The following is a 24,220-nucleotide window of genomic DNA, read 5'->3' on the forward strand; positions in this document are numbered from 1 at the left end:
TTTCAAAATAATTTGGTTTTATAGCATCGAGTGTAACAAAAAGGCAAAGGATCAAATCCCTGGTTCTCCTGCACACAGGGAGTGGGGTTGGCAGAACTCCAGGCCCGCACAGCAAATTCATGGGATCCCCGTGCTCAGTTCCCCCCAAAGCCCCTACATGATTGACAGCTTCACCAGTTAATGCCCACAGGTGCTCCCCCCACAGCAGTGCCTCCCCCTCCCCTGCTGCAGGTGGGCCTGACTGACCATCATTATGATGCCCCCTTCCCCTCCCCCCAACTTCCCCCCCACCCCCCACCCTCCACTTCACTGCACCATTCAGGGTACCAAGAAGCCGGGTCCAAAAGTGCCCCCTCTCCCTGCCTCAGGGCAGGTCCAGAAGGGGGCAGGACCTTGAGACTCCATTGCCCAGAGGCAAGTAAGGGGCTCCTCAGGGGCTCAAGGACCCCCCCCCCCTAGTGCTTTCGCAGCCTGCGCCCACCCGAGGGAAGGAGCTCCCAGTACCCAGCTCAGCCCCTGGTGGCAAGAACTGAGGTGTAGTGCTTCACATTAGTTTCTCCGGGTGACTCCTTCCAGCCTCCCCCCAACTCGAGGGCTTCGGTCAGAAGCACCAGGGAGCAACGGAAGCCAGTGGAGACCAAGCATACATAAATATAAAAAGGAGAAAGGGGGCAAGCGCGAGGAATGCTGCCTGCTCCTCGCTCCGTCTGTCTGTCTGTCCGGCCGGCCGGCCAAGGTCCGCGCGCTCCCCCGCTCCCTGGGCACGCTTGCACACGCCCGCGGGGCAGGGGCGCAGATAGCACCAGCTCCCAGTCCCCACAAGCAGGGCCCGGTCTCTTCGGGGGTGGGGGCTCCTGCTGGCCGCAGGCCCACCACCACATGTCCGGGACCCCGGCTCAGAGCTCAGCCTCCCTTCTTCACGGCAATGTGTGGCAGAAGGACCAGGGAAGGGAATGGGGCACGGGAGGAAGAGCTAGTTCATTTGGTTTGTACAATCTGAGTTTTCAAAATTCCACTCCGAGTTCCACGGGCGTGGGGGGCTCACGCCCCCGGAGTGCTCCCCGCTGACCAGCTGGGTCCATGCAGTCCCTCTCCCCTACTCCATGATGGCCCGGTAGAGCGCCGGCTCAATATAGTCTTCTCGGTACCGAGAGTTGATGACCCGCTGCCGTTTCTTTTCCTGCCCGACGTCCTTCTCTGTGAAGATCTCTGTGAAGCGCATGTCCGAGGCCACCGACTAGGAGGAGACCAGAGGCCTGTCAGCCAAGACCACCCCAGGGTCCGGCCCCCCTGGGCTCCCCAGTCACTCACCAGCCGGGACTTGACTCTCTTGGGGAGCTCCTCATCCAGCGTGTAAACGTCATCCCTCTTCACCATGAGCTGGGAGCCATCTTCAAACTCCACCTGCAAAGGGCCGAGGCTGTTCAACCAGAGAGCACGGTCCCCCCCTCCCCAGCACCCACAGCGGGACCCCCCGGGCAGGGGACGGGGAAGCCTCCTCCGCAGGGCTGAGCTCCGCTACCTGGTACATCTGGATGGGATGGGAAGCTACGAACGTCGCTCCATAGACTTGTCCGTCTGTCCATCTCACTTGGACCACTTCCCCTCCGGCAGGGGGCCCCAACTGGAGGCAGTCACGACTCTGAAGGTCCAAGAGAGAAGAATGACTACAGGAAAAGTCCCGAGCCTGCTGCTCAGCCTTCCAGGAGGGAGGGGGCTAGGGAGAAGGGCCACGCCAGCCTCCCCACGCCTTCATGCTCAGGGATGCTCAGCAGTGCCTCTGACCCAGCCCCGAACCAGAACCGGCCCAGGGAGAAGCCAAGTGAGCCCCTTCCACTCAGAGATCCTGTGAGCTACAACATCCAGGGAACAAGCCCCAGGGTTTCTTCCCAAATTCTGTGTTGGGGGGCTCCCCATTAAGACCCGTGGCTGACGAACAGAGGCAGCCTGCCCCGAGGGGAGGGACAGAGGCTACTTGGGGAAGGGGGAGCTGCCGTCCCGGACTCAGGCGCCCGTAGTTACCACAATGTCCTCGGGGTAGAGGTTGTCACTGAAGGAGCCGTCATCAAAGTTGACCTCGTAGAAGGTCTCTGTGGAGAGCTGGACCACCTCGCACTGGTAGAAGCGCCCGTTCTTGTGCTTACTGATGACCGTCTGGCCCGCAGAAAGGTCCTGGAGGGCGCCTTTGGCGCGCTGAAGGGAGACCAGCGCTCAGGCCAGGGCGCAGCAGGCGCAGACCCGGCAGCCCCCGGCCTGAGGCAGGGAAGGCCCCGGGGCTGCAGGGACCGCTGCCCGCCTGCTGCCCCAGGTGACCTCTCAGCTCTGCCCTCCAAACTTATTCTCAAACCCCACACCGGCCAAACAAGTCCTGGCCCCTCCAGGGTCAGCTCTGGTCCTGGCACTAACTTCTAGACTGTCTGAGCCAGACAAGCATCTCCATGGGTGAATGTCCGATGGGAGGAACCGGACACCCAGGCCGCTGCCAACCAGCAGTTCTCAGAGCAGGGAGAACATAAAGGACTGGGGGCCCTTCACCTGGAGAAGAGAAGGCTAGCTGGCTTCAAGAGTCTGAAAGGATTTCATGGGGATGCCTGGGTCCCGGCAGTTGCTGAGGATGAGATTTGGGAGGTGTCAAAACCAATCGGGGCCAGCCGGGAAGGTGATGAGCAGGCCCCCGAGACCTTCAGGGGTGCTGGGTTTCCAGCAGAGTCCTTGCTCTGAGTCAGCGGAGATGACGGCCCCCAGGCCCCGGGGCCGGTGTGAGAAAGGGAGGGTCCCTGTCTCCTCTGCCTCTTCCGAATGGCCACCTCCCTCCCTCCCTCACCTCTGCCTGAGAAGGAACCTTGTGCCGAAAGCAGGTGATGAAGACCACAAAGGGCCAGTCGTCCGGCTGCATCATCACCCCGGCGGCCTGCGCACAGCTCACGTGGAAGGAGGTCGGGCAACGGCCATGGGAGCACTGAACACAGCAGCCAGCCGCCCTCTTCCTCCGCTTCTTACAGAAGACGCATTTCTGCAGACACAAGGCGAGCTCGTTATGGGAGCCGTGGTCCCGGCGACACGTGCCCGCTCCCAGGCTCAAACCCTGGCACTGCCCAGCAGGGCGGGCCCTCTCTCTTACCAGCTTGAAGCGAAGAAGAGGGATTTTGCTCAGATCCACCGGGCTGCGCTCTGCGATGTTGACAAACTTAGCTTCCAGGACTGCAATGGCACACATTACGTGGACCCACCTACCACCAGGACAATGAGCTCGACCGTGGCCACGGCTGTGCAGAGCCGTATTCTAACCCAGCCTGTACCCAAAGGCTGCCAGCCTGGCATCCACCTCCAGCGGGAGCAACCATGCCCTGCCTGAGCCCGCAGACCACCCGGCAAAATTCCCTGACCACTTGGACATTGCCTACCATCTCGTGGAGCCCAACCAGAGCCACGTTTCAGGTGTGGGCCCAGATAAGAACCCTCTGGTCCCTAATCAAGCTCACAAGTATGACAGAAGGGACGGGACAGGATGGGAGGGGGTATCTGGCTTTCATCTGACCAGAAGCAAAGAGTGGATGGCTGCAGCGAGGAAGGCCTCCTGCCCAGCGGGGCATCACTATCCTGGGCCCTCCCCCTAGCAGAGACCCACCAGTGGCTCCTGAGCCCCCTCCCCAGCCCCTCTCCCAGGCTGCCCCTTGGGCCCATGGCCTCCTAACACCCAAAGCTAACCCTGGCTCTGCTCTCCGAGAGCACCATGAGGAGTAACCCCTCACTCCCTCCATCCTTAGGTTTCATCTCCCACGGCTCCACCTGCCACGTCCGGGTCGGGGCAGACGGCCTGCACTCACCGATCATCATTCGCTCTCTGCAGGGCTCCTCCTCGCAGCGAGCACAGGCAGCAGCCCTGGGGAGGAAGCAGAGGCCCCTGAAGCCTCAGGAGCCAGAGCACCCCGCTCCACCTGCCCCTCCCCTCCCCCTCTCGTTCCCCCCTCCCGCCCGCCCCTCACCTCCTCTAAGGCGCTGGCCGCACACCGAGAGCACATCCAGTCATCTGAGGCCTGCTCAGGGGAGACTCCGTAACAGCCTAACCAAGACAAAGGCAAGCCCCTCAAGGAAAGCCCTGCAGTGCCCGTGCCACCCCCGCAGGAGCCCTGGGCAGACGCCTCTCCGGACAGCTCGCACGCCTGTCCCGCTGAGCGCCCTGGCGGCAGGAGACGCTTACTGTTCGCCATGAGACAAAGACAGCAAGTCCCACATGACACGCGAAGTAACTGAAGCTAAGGGACAGCTGCCTCCCAGCCAGCCCCTCCTCCCTGGCCAGTCCCGACCACCGGCCTCCCGCCTGGGAGCTTTCACGGAAACGCCGCCCGTCTCTTCTGCGGGGCCCTGACACTGAGCCCCGGAGGAGCAGGAGCCCGGCAGCAGACCCGAGTCTCGGGGGCCCAGAGCAGGCCCAGCCCCCCGGGGGCCCAGAGCAGGCGCTCCATCTGGGCTGTCAGACTGGGCTGGGGAAGGCCCCTCGCACTTACTGGCGTGGACGCAGACACAGCACTTCCGGCAGGTGATGAGGATGCTGGTGCCGTCCTCCTCCAGGTAGGGCGTGGAGAGGCTGAGGTCGGTGCTGCAGCCCGTGGCAGTGAAGCACATCTCGGGGATCAGAGGCCTGGTTCTGCGCCTCCCAGGGGCCGCCTCAGGCCCGTCTGCCCAGCTCTGGTTGTGGCCTCCCCCCTCGGCCTAGGAGACGGACAGGCGGCGGCCTCGGTGGGCACACTGGCAGTACCCAAGAACAGCCCCCCAGAAACACCTGAAGATGGGCCCACAGCACCACGTCCCCCTCCTCATCCGTGGGTTCAGCAACGTGACCTCCCCAGGTCTCTCAACGGTGGCTCACAAGTCAGATAACCACAGATTCAACCGGGGGGAGGGAGGGGGGGAAAGGGAGGGGCACTCTGGTGGCTCCAGGACTCAGTCCCTTCTTGACCAAGATCTGAGTCCTGTGCCGGTGCCAGCTACTCCCACCTCACTCCAGGGACCTTCCGTAGGAAGAGAGGTTCCTGGGCGTCACCGCCCACCCCCAAGACCCATGAAGGCAGGGCTTGACTTGGGTGCATTTACTCTGAGCCTCCCCTGCACAAACCTCTGGGGGACAACTACAGGGTGACAACCATCATGTCCCCATCCCAAGTCTCACCTGTTGGTAGGTTTGGAAAATCATACAAACTGCACAGTGCGGGGGCTGCTGAGCCATGTTCTCATTGTACGCCCTTTCGGCCTCGAAGTTCAGAGGTCGGTTCTGCCAGAGCTGACTCAGGGGCTTGGCCCAAGCCTCCGTTTCTTCAGCCTCCTCTTCTGGGGTCAGCTGCTCACTGGCATCTGAAACCCAGTCAATCATAAGAGGAGGACCTGCTGGGCAGCCCAAGGCCCCGGACCACTGGAAGGAGCCCCCAAGGTCTGACAGACAGAATCCCCCTTCCCCCGGGAGCCCTGACAAGGCACACCGAGCTGCCTCACCCTCTGGGAGGCCTGGTGCACTGAGGAAAGCAGCCCCGGCCTGCCTGAGCAGAGGGACTCCTGGGGCTTTTTGGATTCTGGAGCCTCAGCGGGACCTCCCTCTCCACGTGCTCCCGGCAAGCAGCAGGCTCTGGGTCTGCCTCACTGCTGCTGGGCCAGTTCTGAAGTTGGCCACACAGAGCACCCAGGCTATCGTGCAACACTCACAGCAACAAGCCAGTTGAACAGAGATTTTCCCGACTCAAGTAAAACACCCTATCCTCTGCCCTGCTTTAGCCGCCTTAAACAAATGCTCTCAATTTCTCATCTTACTGCAACAAAAACACTTTACATCTTTATACTTACAGCTTCTAAAGCCCAAAAGTTACGATACAGCATACATAGCTGAACAGAGAGGAAAAAACTCAACAAAGGAGGTGAGACTGGGGAATTCTTAGTCACGCTCCCCTGCCACTACTGCTTGGTACATTTGGGGCCAGAAGGAAGTCAGGCAAACAGCACCAGGAACAAAGGTCCAGTTCACAAAGCGAGACCAGGTCCCACTTGAGTAGGTGCAAGCAGTCAGTGACCAAGGGGTCTCCTGGCAACCGCCTTCCTCTTCCTGCTCCTCCTCTTGCCCTGAGCCAGTCCTTTCCCTTCCCACCTCCCTCCACAGCTGGTGGTGGCTGCTAACTCAGAATTCCATCAAAAAAGGTTTCTTTGCTTAACTTGTCCCCTGAGCAGGAGAGCTTCCCTATTACAGAGGATGCTGGCTCTGGGGTTGTCACCAATGCCATTAGTCTAGAACTCTCCTCTTTTACTTTCTCAACTTCCTTGATCTAGTTATTGAGCTATATTTGTCTCGGAGTTTGACACAGCGCTTTCTCAAATTTCAAGAACAGTTTTACAATAGAGAGCCTGTCAATTAGCAACATCTCTTTAATATGCTCCCTTCTCTCCTCTGCTGCTGCTACCTAGACTCTCCCCATCTCCCTGGGCTCCCCCCACCTGCCTCCAGTCTCTATTCCAGGTCATCCTCCACAGAGCCAGTATAAAGGGATTTTCCTACAATGCAGAACTGATCAGGTCACCCTCTTACTTGATGAATTCCCCTGGCTCCCTCTCCTTCAGAAGCAAACGCCATTTGGCCCTCAAAGCCCTTCCTAAGCTATCTCTGCCCCTGCCTTTCCAATGCCCTTCTTATACATTCCCCCCACATTCTCTGAGCAGTGACTGCCTTCTTGCCCATGAGACACAGCAGACGCCCAATAGGACTGCAAACCTCGGGCCTTTGTTCTAGCTGTCCCTTGTGCTTCCCCAGCTGTGGCTGCCAAATCCCAACTTCATCCCCTTTCATGCTGGTGCCTTCCAATTCACCCTGTGGGCAGCTGCTCCATATAGCATGTTTACATTACATTACATTAGCTCCCTGAGAGAACAGGGACTGTCTTTTGCCTTTCTCTGTAACCCTGGTGCTTAGCACAGTGCCTGGAACACATCAGGCACTTAATAAACGCTTACTATTAATCAAAATATTTACAGCAATTTCAGTCAGGTAAGAACCAGAAACAATGAGACGCCCATAAATTATGGCCTGTCTTACAAGACAAGCCGAGGTGCCTGAATGCAATGGGATCTCATACACTGTAAGAAATGACAAACAATGCATACAGAGAAGCCTGCAAGAAATTATATGAAGCAAAGCGAGGCCGGCAGAGATAGAGAAACCAAGCTCTCCAGGATGAGGACAACAGGCAGCCTAACAGGGAGGCTGCGGACAGGGGGCCTGCCCGGGTTCCGCTGCTCTACGTGCCTCCAGGCCAAGGGAGGCTAAATTAACATTCTGCTGGAAACAGCCTGGGCTCTTCACTGCTTCTGAAGCCCCTTCCCCAACTCTGTTCAACACATGCAACTTCCACTCAACTCTAACAAACATGAAGAACATAGGGAGGCATGCCAAAGGGCATCACCTAACAGACCAAGCCCCCAAGCCACAAGGAGACCAAGAAAGTCTGCAAGGAGCTCAAAGGAGGGTTTGAGGAGCAGGAAGGTGCCGCCTCCTTGGAGGCCAGTGGGCCAAGGGAAGGCCCATTGGAGCTGGGAACACGTGAGTCCTGGACTCTGCTCGCTGTGAAAGGCCCCTGGCACAGGCCCAAGCCACCTGCCAGCCCCTTCTTAAAGCAGCACTCACCATCATCACTGCCACACTCTTGGGCCACAAGCGGGTGATGCCGGGGAAGCTTGCTCAGGGGCTGCCGACGGCCCTTGGACTTCTGACTCTCCTCCTCTCCATTCTAGTTCAATGACAAGAGTGGTTAATGTGGAGCTCCAGACAAAGCCAGCATGAGACAGCGTGGTGAGAAGCACCAGGAAGTCCCTTCCCTTCCCTGGAGTTCTTCCGCCGGCTCTTCTATAGGGGTGCGAGTCTCGCTGGGCTGTTTGCTGCTTGGCGGCAGCTAGGAAAGACCCAGCTTGTTAAAGGCAAAGCTGAGCTGGAAAAATGCTTTCACAGCCCCAGTGTGGGCACACAAAGCATATCACTCTTAAAACCCCCCAAAGCCATGGGCCTGCAGTGACCCACAAAGCCTTAGAAAGCAGGAGCCAGAGAAACTGGAGTCTCATCACCCCTAACCCCAGCAAGATGAACGCCCTTTTAGAGGAGGCCCCTCCCTCCTTGCCAACTTAAACTCGACTTACCCAAGTGATCCTACCTCATCCCCACTCTCATTTGTTCTGTCTCTTTACTGGGCTGTTGTCTTCCTGACTACAAACATGTCCATTTCTCCCTCATCCCTCAAACCACCTCATTTAGTCCTCCCCTCCTCGGTGGCTCCTGTCCTGTAGCCCTCCTGCTCTGGGCTAAGCTCCTGAGAAGGCCATCCTCATGGTGCTCATTGCCTTCTGAATTCTCTACAGTTTGGCTTCTGATCCCATCATTCAATCACCTCAGGTCCCCAAGGATCTCTTCACTGGCAAACCTGGAGCCTCCTCCTTCCCAACCTCCCTGACACCCTTTCCCCACCCTCTGCACACTTTCTGGGCTTTTGTGCCTATCCTAACTTTCCTGCCACCGCTCCTCTCTCTTGTGCCTGGGCATCCCCCAAGGCTTGGCCCTGGGGCCACATCTCTTTCCCCACTACTGTCTTCTTCAGTGGCCATGGATTCAATTATCACCTCTGTTCTGACAATTCTTGGATCTATTTATTCAGCCCTGACTTCTCCTGTTACACATCCTGGAACCACTTTTCGGGCATCTCAAACTAATGTCTCATTCGATATCTTAAACTCACTCCAAGGATGGACTTAGCCCCCCCAGCCCTCCCCCCTCTTTCCAACTGCCCTATTACCATGAGGGCAAAAACCTCCCCCATAATCCAGTCTTACAACCTTACAACATCCTCAACCCCTCCCTCTCTCATCCCCACAGCCAAATTCAGCTTCAGGGCAAGTCTCTAACAGTGAGACTCCTCCATTCAGAAGTCAGCGTCCTGCCTCGTACTGGTGCCATCTTAGGTTGTCTGATCTCCCTCTTGGAGGCTCCTCCGGTTCCCTCCTCTACTCAGCTGCCCAAATGGACCCTCTCAGCCCGACTTAAGTTCCAGTGGCTCCTCATCACTTCCAAGATAATATAAAATCCTCTGCTTAGCATTCAAAGCCTTCCATAATGTGGCCCTTCTCCTTTACCTTCTTCCTCCACCTCTCCCTGTTCTCTAGGCTCTAGAGCAGGGATCCTCAAACTACAGCCCACGGACCAGATGCAGCAGTTGAGGACATATATCCCCCTCACCCAGGACTATGAAGTTTTTGTTTTTACTATAGTCCGGCCCTCCAACAGTCTGAGGGACAATGAACTGGCTCCCTATTTAAAAAGTTTGAGGACCCCTGATCTAGAGCCTCTAGTCTCCTTACTTCTCAAACAAGACCTGCCATCGAGAGTCCTGGCATGACACTGGCTGTGCCCCGCACCTGAGATACCCTCCTTCGTCTCCACCTTCCAGTTTCAAGTCCCCATTAAAATTCCACTTTCTCCAGGAAGCCTTTCCCACTCCCCCTGAATGGCCTTCTCCTTTTAGATTATTCCTAATTCATCCCATCTATATCCCCTAGCGCCCCCCAAGACTCCATTCCTTTAGAAAACCTTTATTGATTGTCTTATGCCTCCCATCCCATTAACTGAAAGGGGTGGTCTCTCTCGTGCATCAGCATGCCCAGAATTCACGAGGCATGTTAAGAGCTTAGCCAACGCTTGCCGACCGCCCCATTAGTTTCTGAGCATTTTAGGGGTGGCCAATTTTTCTGTCATCATCCCATTTGTCACCTCACCCTTGGGCTGAGTAATCTCCAAGTACTGAGAGAAAGTCTGCCCATGTCTGGGAGCACTTTGGAAGAGAAGGGACTGCCATCAGCCCAAGCCGATAGCTCGCACCAAGATCTGTCAACATGTGTCCCCTAAGGTGCCTTGGAAAGGGAGACCTTGAGCTGACCCAGACCTCAGGCTAGCACCAAGGAGAGCGCCACCCAGGGATGGGCAATGGCCAGGCCCTGGTACTGGTGCAACAGCCTTCTCCTAGCACCTAGCAATGCCTCCTAGGCGTAATCTTCCTGTCAGAGTGAGCTTTAAAAACCTCCTTGGTTTAGCAAAAGGACCACAGGTAGACAGTGCCTCAAATACGGGAATTATTTTAACGTGATCTATTCAGATCTACTGGACAGTGGCAGGGACACAGGGAGGGAGCTAGAGAGAGGAAGGATTTATTAGGGGCCTACTATTGCCAGGCACTGTGCTAATCATTTTACAAATGTTCCATCTGAGCTCATAACCCTGTGAGGTAGGTGCCTGTTTTATAGTGAAGGAGACATTCTGGGCAGAATGGCACACCTGGAGGCGTCTGAAGCAGGACTAGAAGTCCAGACCCTCTCCACTGGACCGAGGACCAAAGGCTTCTGCCTCAGACCTGGCCCTCCCAAGGGCCCTACACTTAAGGCAGCCACCTGTACCTAGGCCTGGCCCCACCCTGCCCCATGAGCGGTCAGCACCTCGGAGAGCTCTTGCTCTGAATCCTCTTCCTGGGCACAGCTGTGGGCAGCCGGGGCTCGGCGTGCTCGATGAGACCGGCTCTCAGAACCGCGAGCTCGGCTCTTTTTGGAGGCCTGATGTGTTCTGGACAGAGAGAGGTCCAAGGCTGCGGCTTCTTCCTCTTCCTCTTCCAATTTGACATTCTTAAGTTCTTCAAATTTGACTTCAGCAGAGTCTGGATAATCTGAAAGGAGGAGCTCAGTGAGACCCCACGGACAGTTAGGGCCAGTCCGACACTTGGTGAGGCTGGGGGAAGGGGTCATCAGGGGGACATCTGCAGCAGGGGCCAGGTCCAGTCGCTCACCCGAGCCCTTTCTGGGCCCTCCTCCCTGTCATGAGCCTCACCTACGCCCCAATCTGAAGCTGTGTGTCCCTCTCCTGCCCATCAGAGAGGAGTGGCCCTGCTCTGTCTGGTTCCAAGGGAGTCCAAGGCTGCCTAAGCTTGTGGGGTTGAAGAGACTAACCTGGTGAGAGGAGGGTGCCGTTCTCAGCTCGCAGTGGTGACAGCAAGTCTGGGCCAGACTTCCCAGGAGCAACAGCTGCCTGCTCCCCATCCATCTCATAGGGTTCTCTCTGGGCAAAAGCCTCGCTCTCACTCACCTCCTGAGGCACCTCAAGACACACCCGGTGCCTCTTGGCTCCAATCCGATGCTTGGTGGGGCTGTTAGGGAAACACACACCTGCTTAGGGGAGCCCTGGCTCTCAACAAGCACTGGGCAAGGGCACGGCAGAGGCAGACACATTCCCTGCCCTCGGGAAATACTTGGTAATGCAAGGGCACTGTGGAAGAACCACTCCCAATCTGGCTCTCCTCAGGCAAACCACCACCTTTCTGTGCCACAAAAAGGGGGTCCTTCCAGCTCTAAAATCTCCCTTGACACCCCCCCACCCCGATTGGCTTCATGTTCAACTGCCACCTCCAGCATTCTCAATCCTCTTCCTCAAACCTCCAGAAGCACTTGCTCCCTCCCAAAGCCCCCCAGAGTGGGATGCAGATGCTGGCAGGGCTCTATGTATTTAAGAGTCCAGCCGTGAGAAGACACATTGGTTCAAGGAGCCAGAGGCCTTCCCAGGGCTCTAAAGGACCAGGAGTCTTGTCACAAGAGCTCCCATAAGGAAGAGGACACCCAACGCAGCTGGTGACCCTTGATTACCTTCTCCTGGCATCCTCATTGACTGGGTCCCCACTGCCGTCCAGGGCCTCCTCCGGACAGTCCTGCTGCTCCCCCTTGTGGAACTCAGCAGCCTCAGGGGTGGGCAGAGTGTGATCAATGACAGGGGCATCTTTGCCTGCTTTCCACAGCTTGTACCGCTCTGGCTGGAACTTGCGCACAAATACATCCATAGATATCTTCACCATATCCTTCCGGCAAGAGCACTGTACCACAGAGAAAAAAGGCTGCTGGTCCTAATCCTGCCACTGCCATAGAGCTCACTAAAATTCTGGGGGATCATCCCAACTCTCCCTCACTGAGAGCAAGGGGACATTTTTCTAATGTGATAAGCTCAAAGACCCAACACAAATTACCATATACAATCAGCAATCTCATATCAACACTATCTTCCAATAATTTAGAACAGGCTCTTGCCTGAAAAGACACAGCAAGAACTGGTATCACAATGAGTCCATGGGGGCCCACATGGTCCTTTCTCTAAGGGCTCAAGGGCCAGAGTGCCCCGAATGCCCTGAGGCCAAGGATGGGCCACCAGGAAGGGAAGCCAAGCATAATTCCAGCCGAGATATTCTTCCCTTCCCACAGACACAAATGAGAATTAATTGGGACTCTCAGGCAGCCAGGAAGAAGATGGAGCCAAAGGCACCTTTTATGCCTAAAAGGTGAAAGCTCAGACATCTCTGGGTTTCAGAGTTGGTCTGTTCAACAAAGAAAACACCAGGAACATAGTTTGTCTTGGGTCCACTGCAGCATGGGAAAGTGGTACTTCCCAGCAAGAGATGCGGGGCTTCCCCCAGCCTAAGAACCTCGACTGAGAGCCCAGGCACGTTGGCTTCTAAATCTCTAGGCGCTGCTTCTTTCAAAGCCCCAGTGACTGCTGAAAAGAAGTGGGGCTTCTACCCTGATGCATCCTTCCCCCAGGTCAGTGCTGCTGGGCTGCCCTGCCTGCAATAGCTAGGGCTCCCCAGTGGAGTCTGCAACCATTGCCTGAAAATGGCCTGAAATGCCTGAAAAACTATGCTCCAGAAGACTGGGCAAAGGCAGGGCCTCCTACCCAAGAGTCAGGTTCGCTTATGCTGGAAGAAAGGCCGAGGCTGCAGAAAAGCCAGTCATCTACCCTGGGCTGCCCCTTTCTCATTCTACCTTAGCATCTGGGGCAGCCTCGAAGGCAGGAATTGTACCTTTGCCTTCAACAGCATCAGAGATAGGCCAAAAAGCCTTACACCTATAAAAGGTTCCCCCCTTCAAACCCTTAGGCATCAGGCTTAAATGACTCAGGACATTCTCTGTATCTTCCTTCACCAACTCTTTCTGGGACCTGGACTCTTTCCTTACAGAGCCGTGTCAGACACCTAGAACTGGCCCAAGCCTACGGGTTTCGGCGTGGAAGACCCTCCCCGCCCCACCCCCTTCCGACCAGCAGGCACAGGCTGCTCCCTGCCCTTACCAGAACAGATTGTTTGCCATACTCGATCCAACGAAGGGTGGCAAAGTTGGTAGACTCAGCACAGTTGAATCCGTGGTTGAAGCCGGCATGGTAGCCATAAGGAAACGTGATCATAAATTCTCCAGCCTCCTGGGTCACCTGAAACAAGAAGGGAGAGGCCCAGTTGGAGAAGTCGAGCCCAGGGTGGGAAGACCTGCTGGTTAGATAGCCTCGGCCCATCATTTGCACAGCTTGGGGATGCCATGAGCCAACGATCTCTTCGCAGGTTTCCCAGTCCACCTCAGGACTTGCCAAGTTAACTCCTTTCCATCCCCCCTTCTGACCTCCAGGTGAGGGTGAGAAATGCTTATTCAGCCACTACAGCCTTGTCAGAGCTCCCTGACCCTGGCCATTCACCCTCTGTCCCATGGATATCCCAAACCCAAGGCTCCCAGAAGGGGCCCAAGTCTATTAGGGGAAAGCTGATGGCAGCTGGAGCAACAACAGCCACACTCCAAAGAATTGGAAATTGAAGGGCTGCCCCTTAATTGGGGAACAGATGAACAAGTTGTGGTATGTGATCATGATGGAATATTGCTCTACTATGAGAAATAATGAGCAGGATGCTCTCAGAAAAACCTGGCAAGATTTATATGAACTGATGCAAAGTGAGCAGAACCAGGAGTACGATGTATACAACAACAGTGATGTTGTACAATGATAAACTGTGAATGATTTAGCTACTCTGATGAAGACAATGACCCAAGACAAACAATTCAAAGGACCTTTGATGAAAATGGCTATCGATCTCTAGAGATCTGATGAACTGAGTTGTATTATTTTATGTTTTCTTTTGTAACATGGCTAACACGGAAATGTTGCACATGATTTCACATGTATAACCGATATCAAATTGTTTAATTCTCAAGGAGGGGGAAAGAATTTGGGGCCCAAATGTTTTTACATGTGATTGAGACATAGTTAACAAAATAAATAGAATTTAGGAAAAAAATCCAGCCACATTCTGATCAAATGCACCATGTGCTGGAGAGCAATTTGGAACTATGCCCAAAGGGCTCTAAAACTCTGCATACCCTTCAATCCAGCAAGAACACTATTGTCTATATCCCAGAGAAGATAAGAAGGAAAAGGACTCGCAATGTGGAAAAATGTTTGTTGCAGCCCTTTCTGTAGTGACCAAGAAGTGGAAATTGAGTGGATGCCCATCAGTAGGGGAACGGCTGAATAAATTATGGTATATGAATATAAGGAATGTTACTGTTTTGTAAGAAATGATGAGCAGGCCGATTTCAGAAAAACCTGGAAAGACCCACATGAACTGAAGCTGGGTGAAGTGAGCAGAATCAAGAGAACATTATATACAGTAACACAAGACTATGTGATGATCAGATGATGGACTTGGTGCTTCTCAACAATACAGCAATTCAAGGCAATTCCAATAGACTTAAGATGGAATTTTAAGACATCTGCATCCAGAAGGATAGAAACTGAGTGCAGACTGAAGCCTAGAATTTTCACTTTGTTTGCTTTTTCTTTCTTCATTTTTTCCCTCTGAGTCTGATTGTTCTTTCACAACATGACTAATATAAAAAATGTTAAAAATGACTTTATATTTGGATCCAATTTTTCTTTCATAACATGATTAATATGGAAATATATTAAAAATGACTATCAGATTACTTGCTGTCTTGTAAAGGCAGAAGGTAAGGAGGAAAAAATTGAATTCAAAATCTTAGAAAAATAAATGTTGAATACTTATCTTTTCATGTAATTAGAAAAATAATATATTAACTTTTTTTTAATAATTAAAAACTCAAACAGTACACAAAGTTCTGCTAGCAACCTGCTAGGACCACCAACTCAAAAAGCCCCAAGGAGAGATCGACCATCACCTGTTCCTTCCTCCACATGCCCATGCATACCAGGCATGCAGCCAGACCTCAGTCAGCAAACGGGGAACTCACCTTATCAAAGGGGATGCCATATTTCTTCAGGATTGAAGGGGAAATCAAGGTCATTTTATGGCGGAGAAAAGCTTCACAACTTTGGGCACTTCCTGGGAAGAAACCTATGAGAGGAAGAGAGGTTATAGTCAGCTAGCCATCCTAAGGCTCCCAGGAGCTGGAGGGGACCCTTGCAGGGAGTAGCCCAGCCCTTACACTGTCAGTGAACTCTCCCAAGAACATTTCCAGCCTCAGCTTATATATTCCTACAATGAGGAGGAAGAGGAAAGCATCAGCCACACCTCTTCCTGTGGGCTCCAGCCTGAGTAAGCCACACATATCTGACCCTCCAGTCCCCCACCCACCCCCAATCAGCATAGGGACACATGTGAATGTCCCTCTCTATGAAAGCAAAGCAAACCAAGAATCAAACAGCCAAAGGAAAAAGGCATTCCTTTGTGGCCTCAGGGCTCTTCCTGAAGGGAAGAGAGGATGGGGATCCAGGAAGTCAAGGCAGAGAAACATTACCTTTGGCCAGACGCTCCAAACGTTTGCCATGCTCTGGGGGAATGGAGTACCTGCAAAAACACGAGAGAGTCACAGGTTTTGTGGTGCTTATCCCCTGCTAGGTCCTCTCTCCTCACCCCCATGGACCTCACTGCTCCCTGCAACCCCACAGCCCAGGATAGATGCAAAAAAGGGGGAAAGCCCCAGGGACAAAAGGGCACCCCCAGGGGACTTCACTGAAATCAAGGACCTAGCAAAGCCACAATCCTGACCGCCTTCAGCAGCCTGAGCCCACGGCCAAAGAGGAGCCTGAGCCAGGAGAGCGTCAGTCTTTTTTTCTCTTGAAAAAAAACTGCTTGTCGTGGACAAGGCAGGCTTCGGTCACAAAGACATCAAGTGCCTGGTGGGTTGCCCCTATCTCATCTGATTCTCGAGGAGAAGCAATGGCATTCCCCCTCCCCCCCATGTAGCTGCCTTCCCAAGCAGTCTGGCCCTCTCCTGACCTTGGCTTACCAGCTGGTTCACTACCTTCTCCTGCCTCCAAGGCTCTTGGGAACATTGGTTGGGGTTTCAGCTATGCCTCACATCTACCATGGTCAAGTCTTTCTTAGCCCCAATCTTTTTTTGCATTCCATGTTCAACAGCTTTACCCTGGCCTTTCCCCAAAACGCTGCTCCTTCTCCATCAAGCTGCCCATTACTGTGGATGAACGCCTGCCCTCATGGCCCCTGTCCTGACAGTGCCCAGGCACACATGGAAAATCCTGCAGAAATGCTCAGAGACACCTCCTCCCCATCCCATGCTACTCTCATGCCATCCTGCAGGTCTTACCTGCATTCTCCAGTCTCTCACACACCCTTGCCAGCCCGCACTCCAAGCAGTTGCCAAAAACATTTTATTCATGTCTAAGTCCAACTACGTCAACCCAATAATCCAGAACCTTTAGTGGCTCCCCTTGGCCCAGAGTCCAGCCAGTGAGCACTGAATGGCAGCCTTTTTTCCCATGCCGGCCCTAAGTGCCAGGGAAATATAAACTCTCCCTGGTCCAGAAGGAGCATCACGCTCCCTCTCCTAGTTTCCCTGGGCCCCGGGGTCCTGCCATTAGGCAGAGGAACAGCCTGACTCACCAGGACTTGGGCTCCCCAAAATGCAGGTAGTTGATGCTATACAGGTCCATGTCCTCCGTGTGCCAGGCGAAGGAGGTCTTCCACATGCCGAAGTAGAGGTAGGGAGTGTTAACGCCCTCGATGGTGATCCCGCTCTCGTTCTCCACCACATCCAGGATGGTGTTCAAGCGGCCGATGTTCCACTCATCTACGTGCTGTAGGCCACAAGCCACATCAGGGACCCTCTGAGGCAGGAGAGGGGGCCCAGGGACAAACTGCCAGCCCTCGGGTCAGGCTGGACGAAGCGGGGTAGCTGAGCCTTGGAGCCCACCTACTCGCTCGGGTGGAGGAGGGGAGAGGGCACCTTCCTGCCTGTGACCCATCTAGGAAAGCAAAGCCCCTACCCAACAGTCAGCCACCAAATACCACAGCCCTGGAGCACTGTGTCCAGGGAAACCTGGAGGCTGGGACAAACAATGGGAACTGACAACTTAATGAGGGTTTAGAAAGGACACTGATTAACAAGATGTGAAGCTAATACCGAGGGGAGTCAGCCTAGGGCACATCTGGGGTTGGATCTCAGAAGAGGTTCAGGTTATACAAGAGATCTGAGAATCAGCTCATAGAAATGAACGTTAGCCCCCGCCCTTAGCACAAGTGGTCGAGATCACCAAGGACAAAGGGCAGAGATAAAAAGGATCCAGGGAAGACTCCTGGGCATAAAAAGGACACCAAAGAGGTTGGGGTGGGAAGAACACTGTAACCCCTAAAGGAGATAACATTCAGCCCCTCAACATGCATAAAGTGTCCATAGGAGCTCAAGTGTCAGAGGGCATAGGAATGAGGTCATCAGACTTGGCAACTAGAGACTATGGGGAATTTTAAGGAGCCAAGTCTTGTGTATAAATGGCTTTTTCAAGGAATATGAATGAGAAGGGAAGGAGAGAACAGCAGCTCTTAGGAAAGGTTGGATCAAGCAAAGATTCTGAAGAGACGAGGAACACGGGAGCGCTTACTGGCAGCAGGGAAGCTAGAAATAATGGGAATAATGGTAGGGGACACTGCTGGAAAAGCCTGCATGGGACCTGGGAGCAGGAAGTTTTGGGCCAAAGGTGGGCGTCAGGGGAGACCCCCTTTAAACAGCCCAGGAGGGCCAAGTGCTGACACTCCACCAGCTCGGGAGAGGCAGAAGTCTTAGAGCCTTCTAGCAGAGAGCTGCCAATCACCAAATGGTCAATGCATGGCACAGGTCTTGGGCCGAGGGGTCTTGCACACCCAAAGGAGGGAGACCAAGCCCAGCCACATCCAGGTCTCCACTTGGAGAGACCGAGAAGCTACTGTCTGGAGTGCTACTGAGGGGGAAGGAGTCTCTAGGAAGTCTGAGGGTTTTCCCCTTGTCAGAGGATCATGTCCACTTTGACAGGCTGCAGTCTACTAGAAAGGGAAGGATTGGTGTTCTATAGCACAGGTTTGGAGGCCTGGAGAGGAGAAGTTAAAGTGGAAATCCAATGGTATCTTAAGGGAAGGGAAGATATATCATTTAGCAGCTATGAGTCAGACATTGCGCTAATTAAGCACATGAAAAATATTACTGCATACCTACTAGCTAGGGGCTATCAATACCATCCCCATTTTACAGAGGAGGAAACCAAGGCACAAGGTCACCCAGCTAGCACATGGTCAAGCTGCAGATCTTTATACAGATGCCAAGGGCCCTTTCCTTTTTTTGACTCTGCCTTTGCAATGGAGCAACTGATTTGAGAAGGTCTGATGTGTGACCCTGGGCCCGGCAGTGAGCTCAAAAATCTGGCACTGGCCAGAGATCACCCGGGAGCTGACAAAGGCTCTTCCCATTCCTCTGTGCTCCTGACCTCTCAGTTCTCCCTGGTCTCCTCTGCTGCTGAACCAGCGCTGCCCGGTGCTGACAGGTCCCTAACTCCACGAAGGTCACACAACACTGACTAGGTCCTCACTGCTGCCCAGCAATCTTACACCTCCATCCGGGGACATCCAGGCTGTCCCTGTCACAGATGCTTCCTCTCCTCAGTCTCCCCATTTCCCAGGCTTCCATCAAGTCTTTGACCCAACCCCTAATTCTAGTGTCATCCCCCTATTTATGCAATACTGGCGTGGTGCCGCCTGTAGGCTGAGCTCCATGAGGGCAGAGTCTGCCTCTACTGGGTACCCTCACCAAAGTCCCCCATCTGGGGCACAGAACTGATGCCTAATAAATGTTCACTGACTTTCCCCTTCCCGAGGGAATTTCAGTCACACTCTCCCTGGCCCAGTCTACACTGATCTGATTCAACCACTCATTTCAACTTCATGTATACATTTAGAGAACAGAGTAAGAGATCAGTCCAGTGCCCTGGATTAAGTCCAAGTCACTTAATGGAGACCTGGGGAATGGCCCCAAAGCACTAAAAGGACTACCAATGAAAGCACTGCCAAGAGGCCTTGAAAAAACTGGGGGACAGGGATCAGAAAGAGGACATCGCAAAAGGGTCACTGGATCAATTTTCAAAAATGGGGCAAAAGTAGCATCTGCCAGCAGTAAGCGGGTAAGAATGGCTTTAGTTTCTGGCAAAAAGCATGGTCCACAAGCACGCACAAAAGGAAGCAGAAATCCCATTCTGGCCCCCCGGCTTTATTAGTACCAGGCTTTGCCAGGCCTGCCTCCCCACCACAGAGCTGGTGCTGGGTCAGGGCTCTGGCCCTCGTTTCTGCTTATGCCCCTGAGCGCCACTGGGAGACAAGGTGGCACCAGAAGGAACCCAGGAGCCATCCTGTCCGAAGGGGGCAAATGAAACCCGACTGAGCCCCGTGCAGACATGACAGAAAGCATTCACACACCCTGGGGAAAAGCCGACCATCCTGGCGGCCAGGTTCCCTGCCAACACACGGGGTACAGAGGAAGACAAAGAACGTCTTATCCGAGACAAGATCCCCATCTCCAAGGACAGGAAGAGCCTGGCCAAAGGCTGGACGCACCACAGGGAGGCCTTGCAGGGTACGCCAAGAGCCGCCATGCTCTGGCAGCCACTTACAAAAGAAGAGTCTTCAAGTTGTGTCTGGGCCAGGATTTGAAACCAGGTCCTATCACCTCCCCTTCCAGCCTCAGAGGCGACTCCTCTGCCCACTAGGTTTCTCTGCCTGCCCGGCGTCCCTCCTTACCTTTTCATACAGTGTCCCATTCACATCAGCACCATAGATGGGGGGATTAAACGTTAGATTTTTCCAGTATTTTCGCTCAAGCTCTTCAAATTCATTGTAGCGGGGAGTACAGTACCTAGGAAAGAACAAATGGACAAAGACTCCTCAATCATTTCCTACCAAGAAGAAAACACAGTGTCTGCAGCCTCCTGCAGTGGGACCGGAGGCAGAACAGCAGCAACAGCAGCAGCAGAGGGAAAGCTTCTCCCTGCCCTCAGCTCTGCAGCTAGCTGCTGCCCTTGTCCCTGCAGGACTCGGGAGGAGACTGGCCCAGGTGCCACGTCTCGGCTTGCAGAAGACCCCAGGGTTCACACCTGGAGTTTTTCTGCAGATCCCAAAGAGGGTCTTCAAAGGGGCTGCCCTGAAAAGCCCCTGCCTGGCCCGCCCACTTCCTTCTGAGAGGAATGGGCCTGCTCCCTGGGCACTTAGCACACTCGGCATCTGAGTGCATAGGAGAGCGATGGTCAATGAGGAACTAGGGAAGGCAGCAGGCTGAGCCAAGGATGGACTAGAGCAAGGACGAGCATAAACAAGAAAGGATGCAGCCTTGACTTTGGCAATGGCAGGAGAGCTGTGGGCGACACCGCAGGACAAAGCTCAGCATGGCTGGGCTATTGATCAGTCATCTGAGGAGGGGTGAAGCGGGGAGGGAGAGGAGGAAGAAGCAGGTGATGATGACTCCCAGAATTCAGCCTCTCTGGCAATCATCCAAGATGGGAGAAGAGATGAGGGGAGGGAAGGGGAGGTCCTAAAGCACAACGGCTGAGTGGTCCAGTAGGAAAGCAAAGAAGGCTCATCGCTGAAGACATGAGAAGGATCACCAAGAAGCTAAGAGGAAAGGGAAGCTTCAAAGCTGGACCTTGGAGGACCAAGGCAGGGAAGCCAGTCTGAAGGAGCTTCTGCTCTAAGGACAAGCAACAGCAGCAGGACAGAGGCCTACAGGAGGACGAGGAAGCCTCAGAGACCCCGCAGGACCTGACCAAAGGAAGGGCAACATGGCACTGAGGGGAGGCCACGGGCAGGAGGCCCTGGCAGCTAAGCTCCGAGGAGCCTAGGCCCAGAAGCTACAGTAAGCCTTTACAACTATGTGGATGCTGGCCCGGAGAGATGGCAATGACAGGCTGCATCGGTGGCAGCTCGATCCTGGAGATGTGGAATGAGAAAACTGATGGGAACTAGCGGGGGAACCACTTGATGGAGGTCATGGCATGGACAGGGCAGAGTGGGGAAAGCCTGAGCAGTGCAAGGGGAGGCAAGAAGAGGAGGCTAAAGAGAAGTCAAGTTGGTAAGGGAAAAGGGCAGCAGGGAGGGCCTGGCCAAGCCACCCCAGTCCCCAAATGCAAACCACATCATGGAGAGGAAGTGGGAGCCAAAGCCAAGCAGGTGGGAGGCAGGGCAGAACCACAGCCAGGTACATGAAAAACAGCAACCTGGACCAGCTAAGATGTCTCATGGCATGAAGAAGCCCCTCCATAGAACCACAGCAAAGATCCAGGGCTCGGGAATAAGGCAAATGACCTGGAACTTTAAAGGCTCTGTGCCAAAGCCCAGACAACAAAAGCAGGGGCACAGGGAAAAAGGGAGGCTGGTAGTGGAGACATCTGTTTGAATGGCAGCACCAGCTTCGGTATAACAATGAAAAAAGTGAAAAGTCAGGATCCCGGGGAAGAGGCAAAGCCTCGAGTCCATCTCAGGAGGGCTCTGGAGTAAAATCAGAAAAGTCCTTAAAGAAACAGAGGCACAGGAATGACCAAGAGTCGGTGAGCAGGAAGTGGAGACAGTATGGATGTGAGAAAAAGGCTGTTTGGAGGCTTGAGAGTCAAGCGATGGCTCTGACCCCCCCAAAGCAATGGCACCTTCTGCACATCATCCAAGGAGCAGCATGAGGCAAGACTGGGGGCTCCATTGGGAAGAGAGAGCTTTGGGTTCAAATTCTGGCTCTGAGGAAGTCAGCTGACTTCTCTGGAACTCAGTTTCCTTATCTACAAAGGTAAAGAGGCGGGACTGGATAGACTTCCTGACTCTGGACAGTCCCTCCCCTGAGGGTGTGAGCTTGAGTGGGCCTCTGCAAAGCCTTAGTCCCTATACCCTACTGGCCCTTAAGCAAGAAGAGCCCAAAAATGGAGACTGGGAAAGGAGGAGCAGAAAAGCTCAGGTGCCAAGGCCTGCGGAAGGGAGGGCAAGAAAGAGACTACCAGTGGGCAGAGCCAGGAGGCCACAGAAGCCTTGGGCTCGGCTCAGCTTGGCCACCCTCTGGCAGACCCTGGTCCAGAGCTCCGGCTGCTGCCCCTCGGGGACACGGGGCTCCTTACTCACTTGTCACTGTTGGCTATCCTGCGGAACTCCCGAACAGTCATGGCTTTCTTCTGGATGTTGTACTGGGTGAAGAGGCCGGACTGCCCAGTCACCACCTGCTGGATGGGGGCCGGGATGACCAAGTCATCGATGTCGTCATAGGTCGACCTCGGCTTCCACTCCTTTGGAGGAACCACCTAGAAGACACAATGGGGCCTGCTCACTCCGACCCCGCCCCTACAAGAGGAGCTAGGCAGGAGGGGACCACATCTGTGATAGGAGGCCCCAGGGTGCCCCTCCCCCCCAGCCAGCTAAGCCCTGAGTGATTAAAACTTTGGCTGCTCCAATCCCCTCTCTACCTCGAGGGGGGGAGGGGTGTGGTCACCTGCCTTTTGTTCACCCTAGATTCCTCCTCGGTGAAATGAGGAATCATAGCACATACCCAGCAGGACTGTGCTGAAAACCAGAGGAGGCCATCCTGGCACCTGGCTCAGCCTGGCACAGGGCAGGTGCTCTGCTAATTACTAGATCTCCAGGGTTCAGCCGGGCTTCCCCAACCACTTCGCCCCGCCCCAGCACCCTGACCTTGGCCAGCCCCGCCCGGTGCGCTCCTTGGGACTCGATGTAGGCGATGTAGCGGCTGAAGGTCCGAAACTCCTCCATGGTGGGGTAGAAAGTCATGATGCGGGCGCTGGGGTTCAGGCTCTCCGACTCGGAAGCCATGCTGCCTGCTCGTCCTAGATCAGGCTCCACTGCAGAATCTGGAGAAGGAAGAAGAAGCTGAGTTCTCCGGGTTTCCCCCTGGGGGCTGGGAGCTCCATGAGAGCGTCACACACAGCAAGTGCTTAATGAACGTAGGCCAGCTGGACTCCACCTGTTTGCATGCGGAATCCACCTTTAGACTGAGAACTTCTGCTCTCTGGGTGAATGGACCACAGGCCCGGGGCAAGAAGATCTGAATTCCACTCTGGCTCAGTCACTCAGCAGCCGTGTGACCCTGGGCCGGTCACTTCTCTCCGTGTGCTTCAGTTTCTCCATCTGTAAACGAGCTGGAGAAGGAAACGGAAGGCAGCCCTTCGGGATCTCTGCCAAGAGAATGCCCCAATGGGGTGGTCACGATGAGTCAGAGGCGACTGAGCCACAGGAGCAACTAAGAAAAAAGTCCGGAGCCCCGGCATACTGCAGGAGCTCCGCAAGTGCTTGCAGCCGGGACCCCTTCAAGAACCTGGTTTCCCAGAGGCAGGGCCATCGGCCACGCTGAGGGAAACTAGTCCAGAGTCCGGATGCGCTCGGACAGCCAACAAGCTCCCACCGTATGTGTCGAGCCGCATGCCGAGAAGGGACCAAAAACAAAGGCCGACAGCGATCGCTGCCCAGGCAAAGCTCGTTCTAATAGAAACAAATCGCCCACAACTATATGCAAACGAGCTATGCATGGGAGGAAGTGTTCAGCTGGGGGAGGGCCCAGCTGCCGGGCGGACTCCAGCAGCACCGTCCCCAGGCCGGGGCCAGTTCGGGGTGGCGGGGCCGGGGTGGCCCACTCCCAGAGGCTGGGAGCCCAACTCCGTCCCCGGGCACGCACAGCCCCCGCAGGCCCGACCCGCGGCAGCAGGGGCAGCAGCAGGAAGAAGTCTAGGGACGGCCCACCTAGCATTCATTGGCCCGAGCGCAGCGGGCACGGATCAACGAAAAGCTGAAGGGCCGCGGCGCCGCCTCCCATTGGTCAGGGGAGATGCCACTCTGTACGCGGGGGGCCCCCGCCGCCCCTCCCCCACCCGGGAATAGCTAGCTCCAAGCGCAGGCTTCACATTCCAACCCGGAACCACAGTCCCACGAATACTCACCCACGCGTGGCCGCCTCTCCCCCGCGGATCTCGGGCCTGGCGCTGGCGCCGCCTCGGGCTCCGCGGAACGCGATCGACCGCCTTCACCGCGACCACCTCCGACCGGGGACTCAATCAGCTCCGCCTCCCGCCTTCTCGCGCAGC

At 54.9% G+C, this 24,220-nt stretch overlaps 1 protein-coding gene across 6 annotated transcripts; it reads right to left on the reverse strand.

Annotated features, from left to right (window-relative positions):
* Positions 1–24,220, reverse strand: KDM4A (lysine demethylase 4A). Of its 6 annotated transcripts, none has more exons than XM_051999921.1 (23): positions 24,077–24,215; positions 23,107–23,281; positions 22,818–22,993; positions 22,254–22,429; positions 19,899–20,013; positions 16,746–16,939; positions 15,640–15,689; positions 15,133–15,236; positions 13,169–13,306; positions 11,701–11,924; positions 11,011–11,207; positions 10,507–10,730; positions 7,661–7,763; positions 5,171–5,352; positions 4,509–4,713; positions 3,987–4,063; positions 3,828–3,883; positions 3,122–3,230; positions 2,825–3,013; positions 2,023–2,193; positions 1,523–1,642; positions 1,312–1,404; positions 1–1,237 (listed from the first exon to the last, which is right to left on the reverse strand). In XM_051999921.1, exons 2-23 carry the CDS (start codon positions 23,114–23,116, stop codon positions 1,097–1,099), a joined length of 3,054 nt encoding a protein of 1,017 aa, XP_051855881.1. In that variant the 5' UTR covers positions 23,117–23,281; positions 24,077–24,215; the 3' UTR covers positions 1–1,096. The 6 variants fall into 6 exon arrangements, 5 of the variants coding, with proteins under 5 accessions (XP_051855881.1, XP_051855882.1, XP_051855880.1 ...); XM_051999922.1 differs by having other exon boundaries at positions 2,843–3,013; positions 23,107–23,317; XM_051999920.1 differs by having other exon boundaries at positions 23,107–23,317.

The sequence above is a fragment of the Antechinus flavipes genome, chromosome 4 (genome assembly GCF_016432865.1).
Source record: "Antechinus flavipes isolate AdamAnt ecotype Samford, QLD, Australia chromosome 4, AdamAnt_v2, whole genome shotgun sequence".
Lineage (NCBI taxonomy): Eukaryota > Metazoa > Chordata > Mammalia > Dasyuromorphia > Dasyuridae > Antechinus > Antechinus flavipes.

Bases quoted from the DNA above. Each gene is read 5' to 3' on its own strand.
- KDM4A (XM_051999921.1), bottom strand. The intron at 11,925-13,168 runs GTAAGGGCAGGG...TCTGTGGTACAG, and splicing joins ATGGCAAACAATCTGTTCTG to TGCTCTTGCCGGAAGGATAT. The intron at 1,238-1,311 runs GTGAGTGACTGG...GTCTCCTCCTAG, and splicing joins AGAGAGTCAAGTCCCGGCTG to TCGGTGGCCTCGGACATGCG.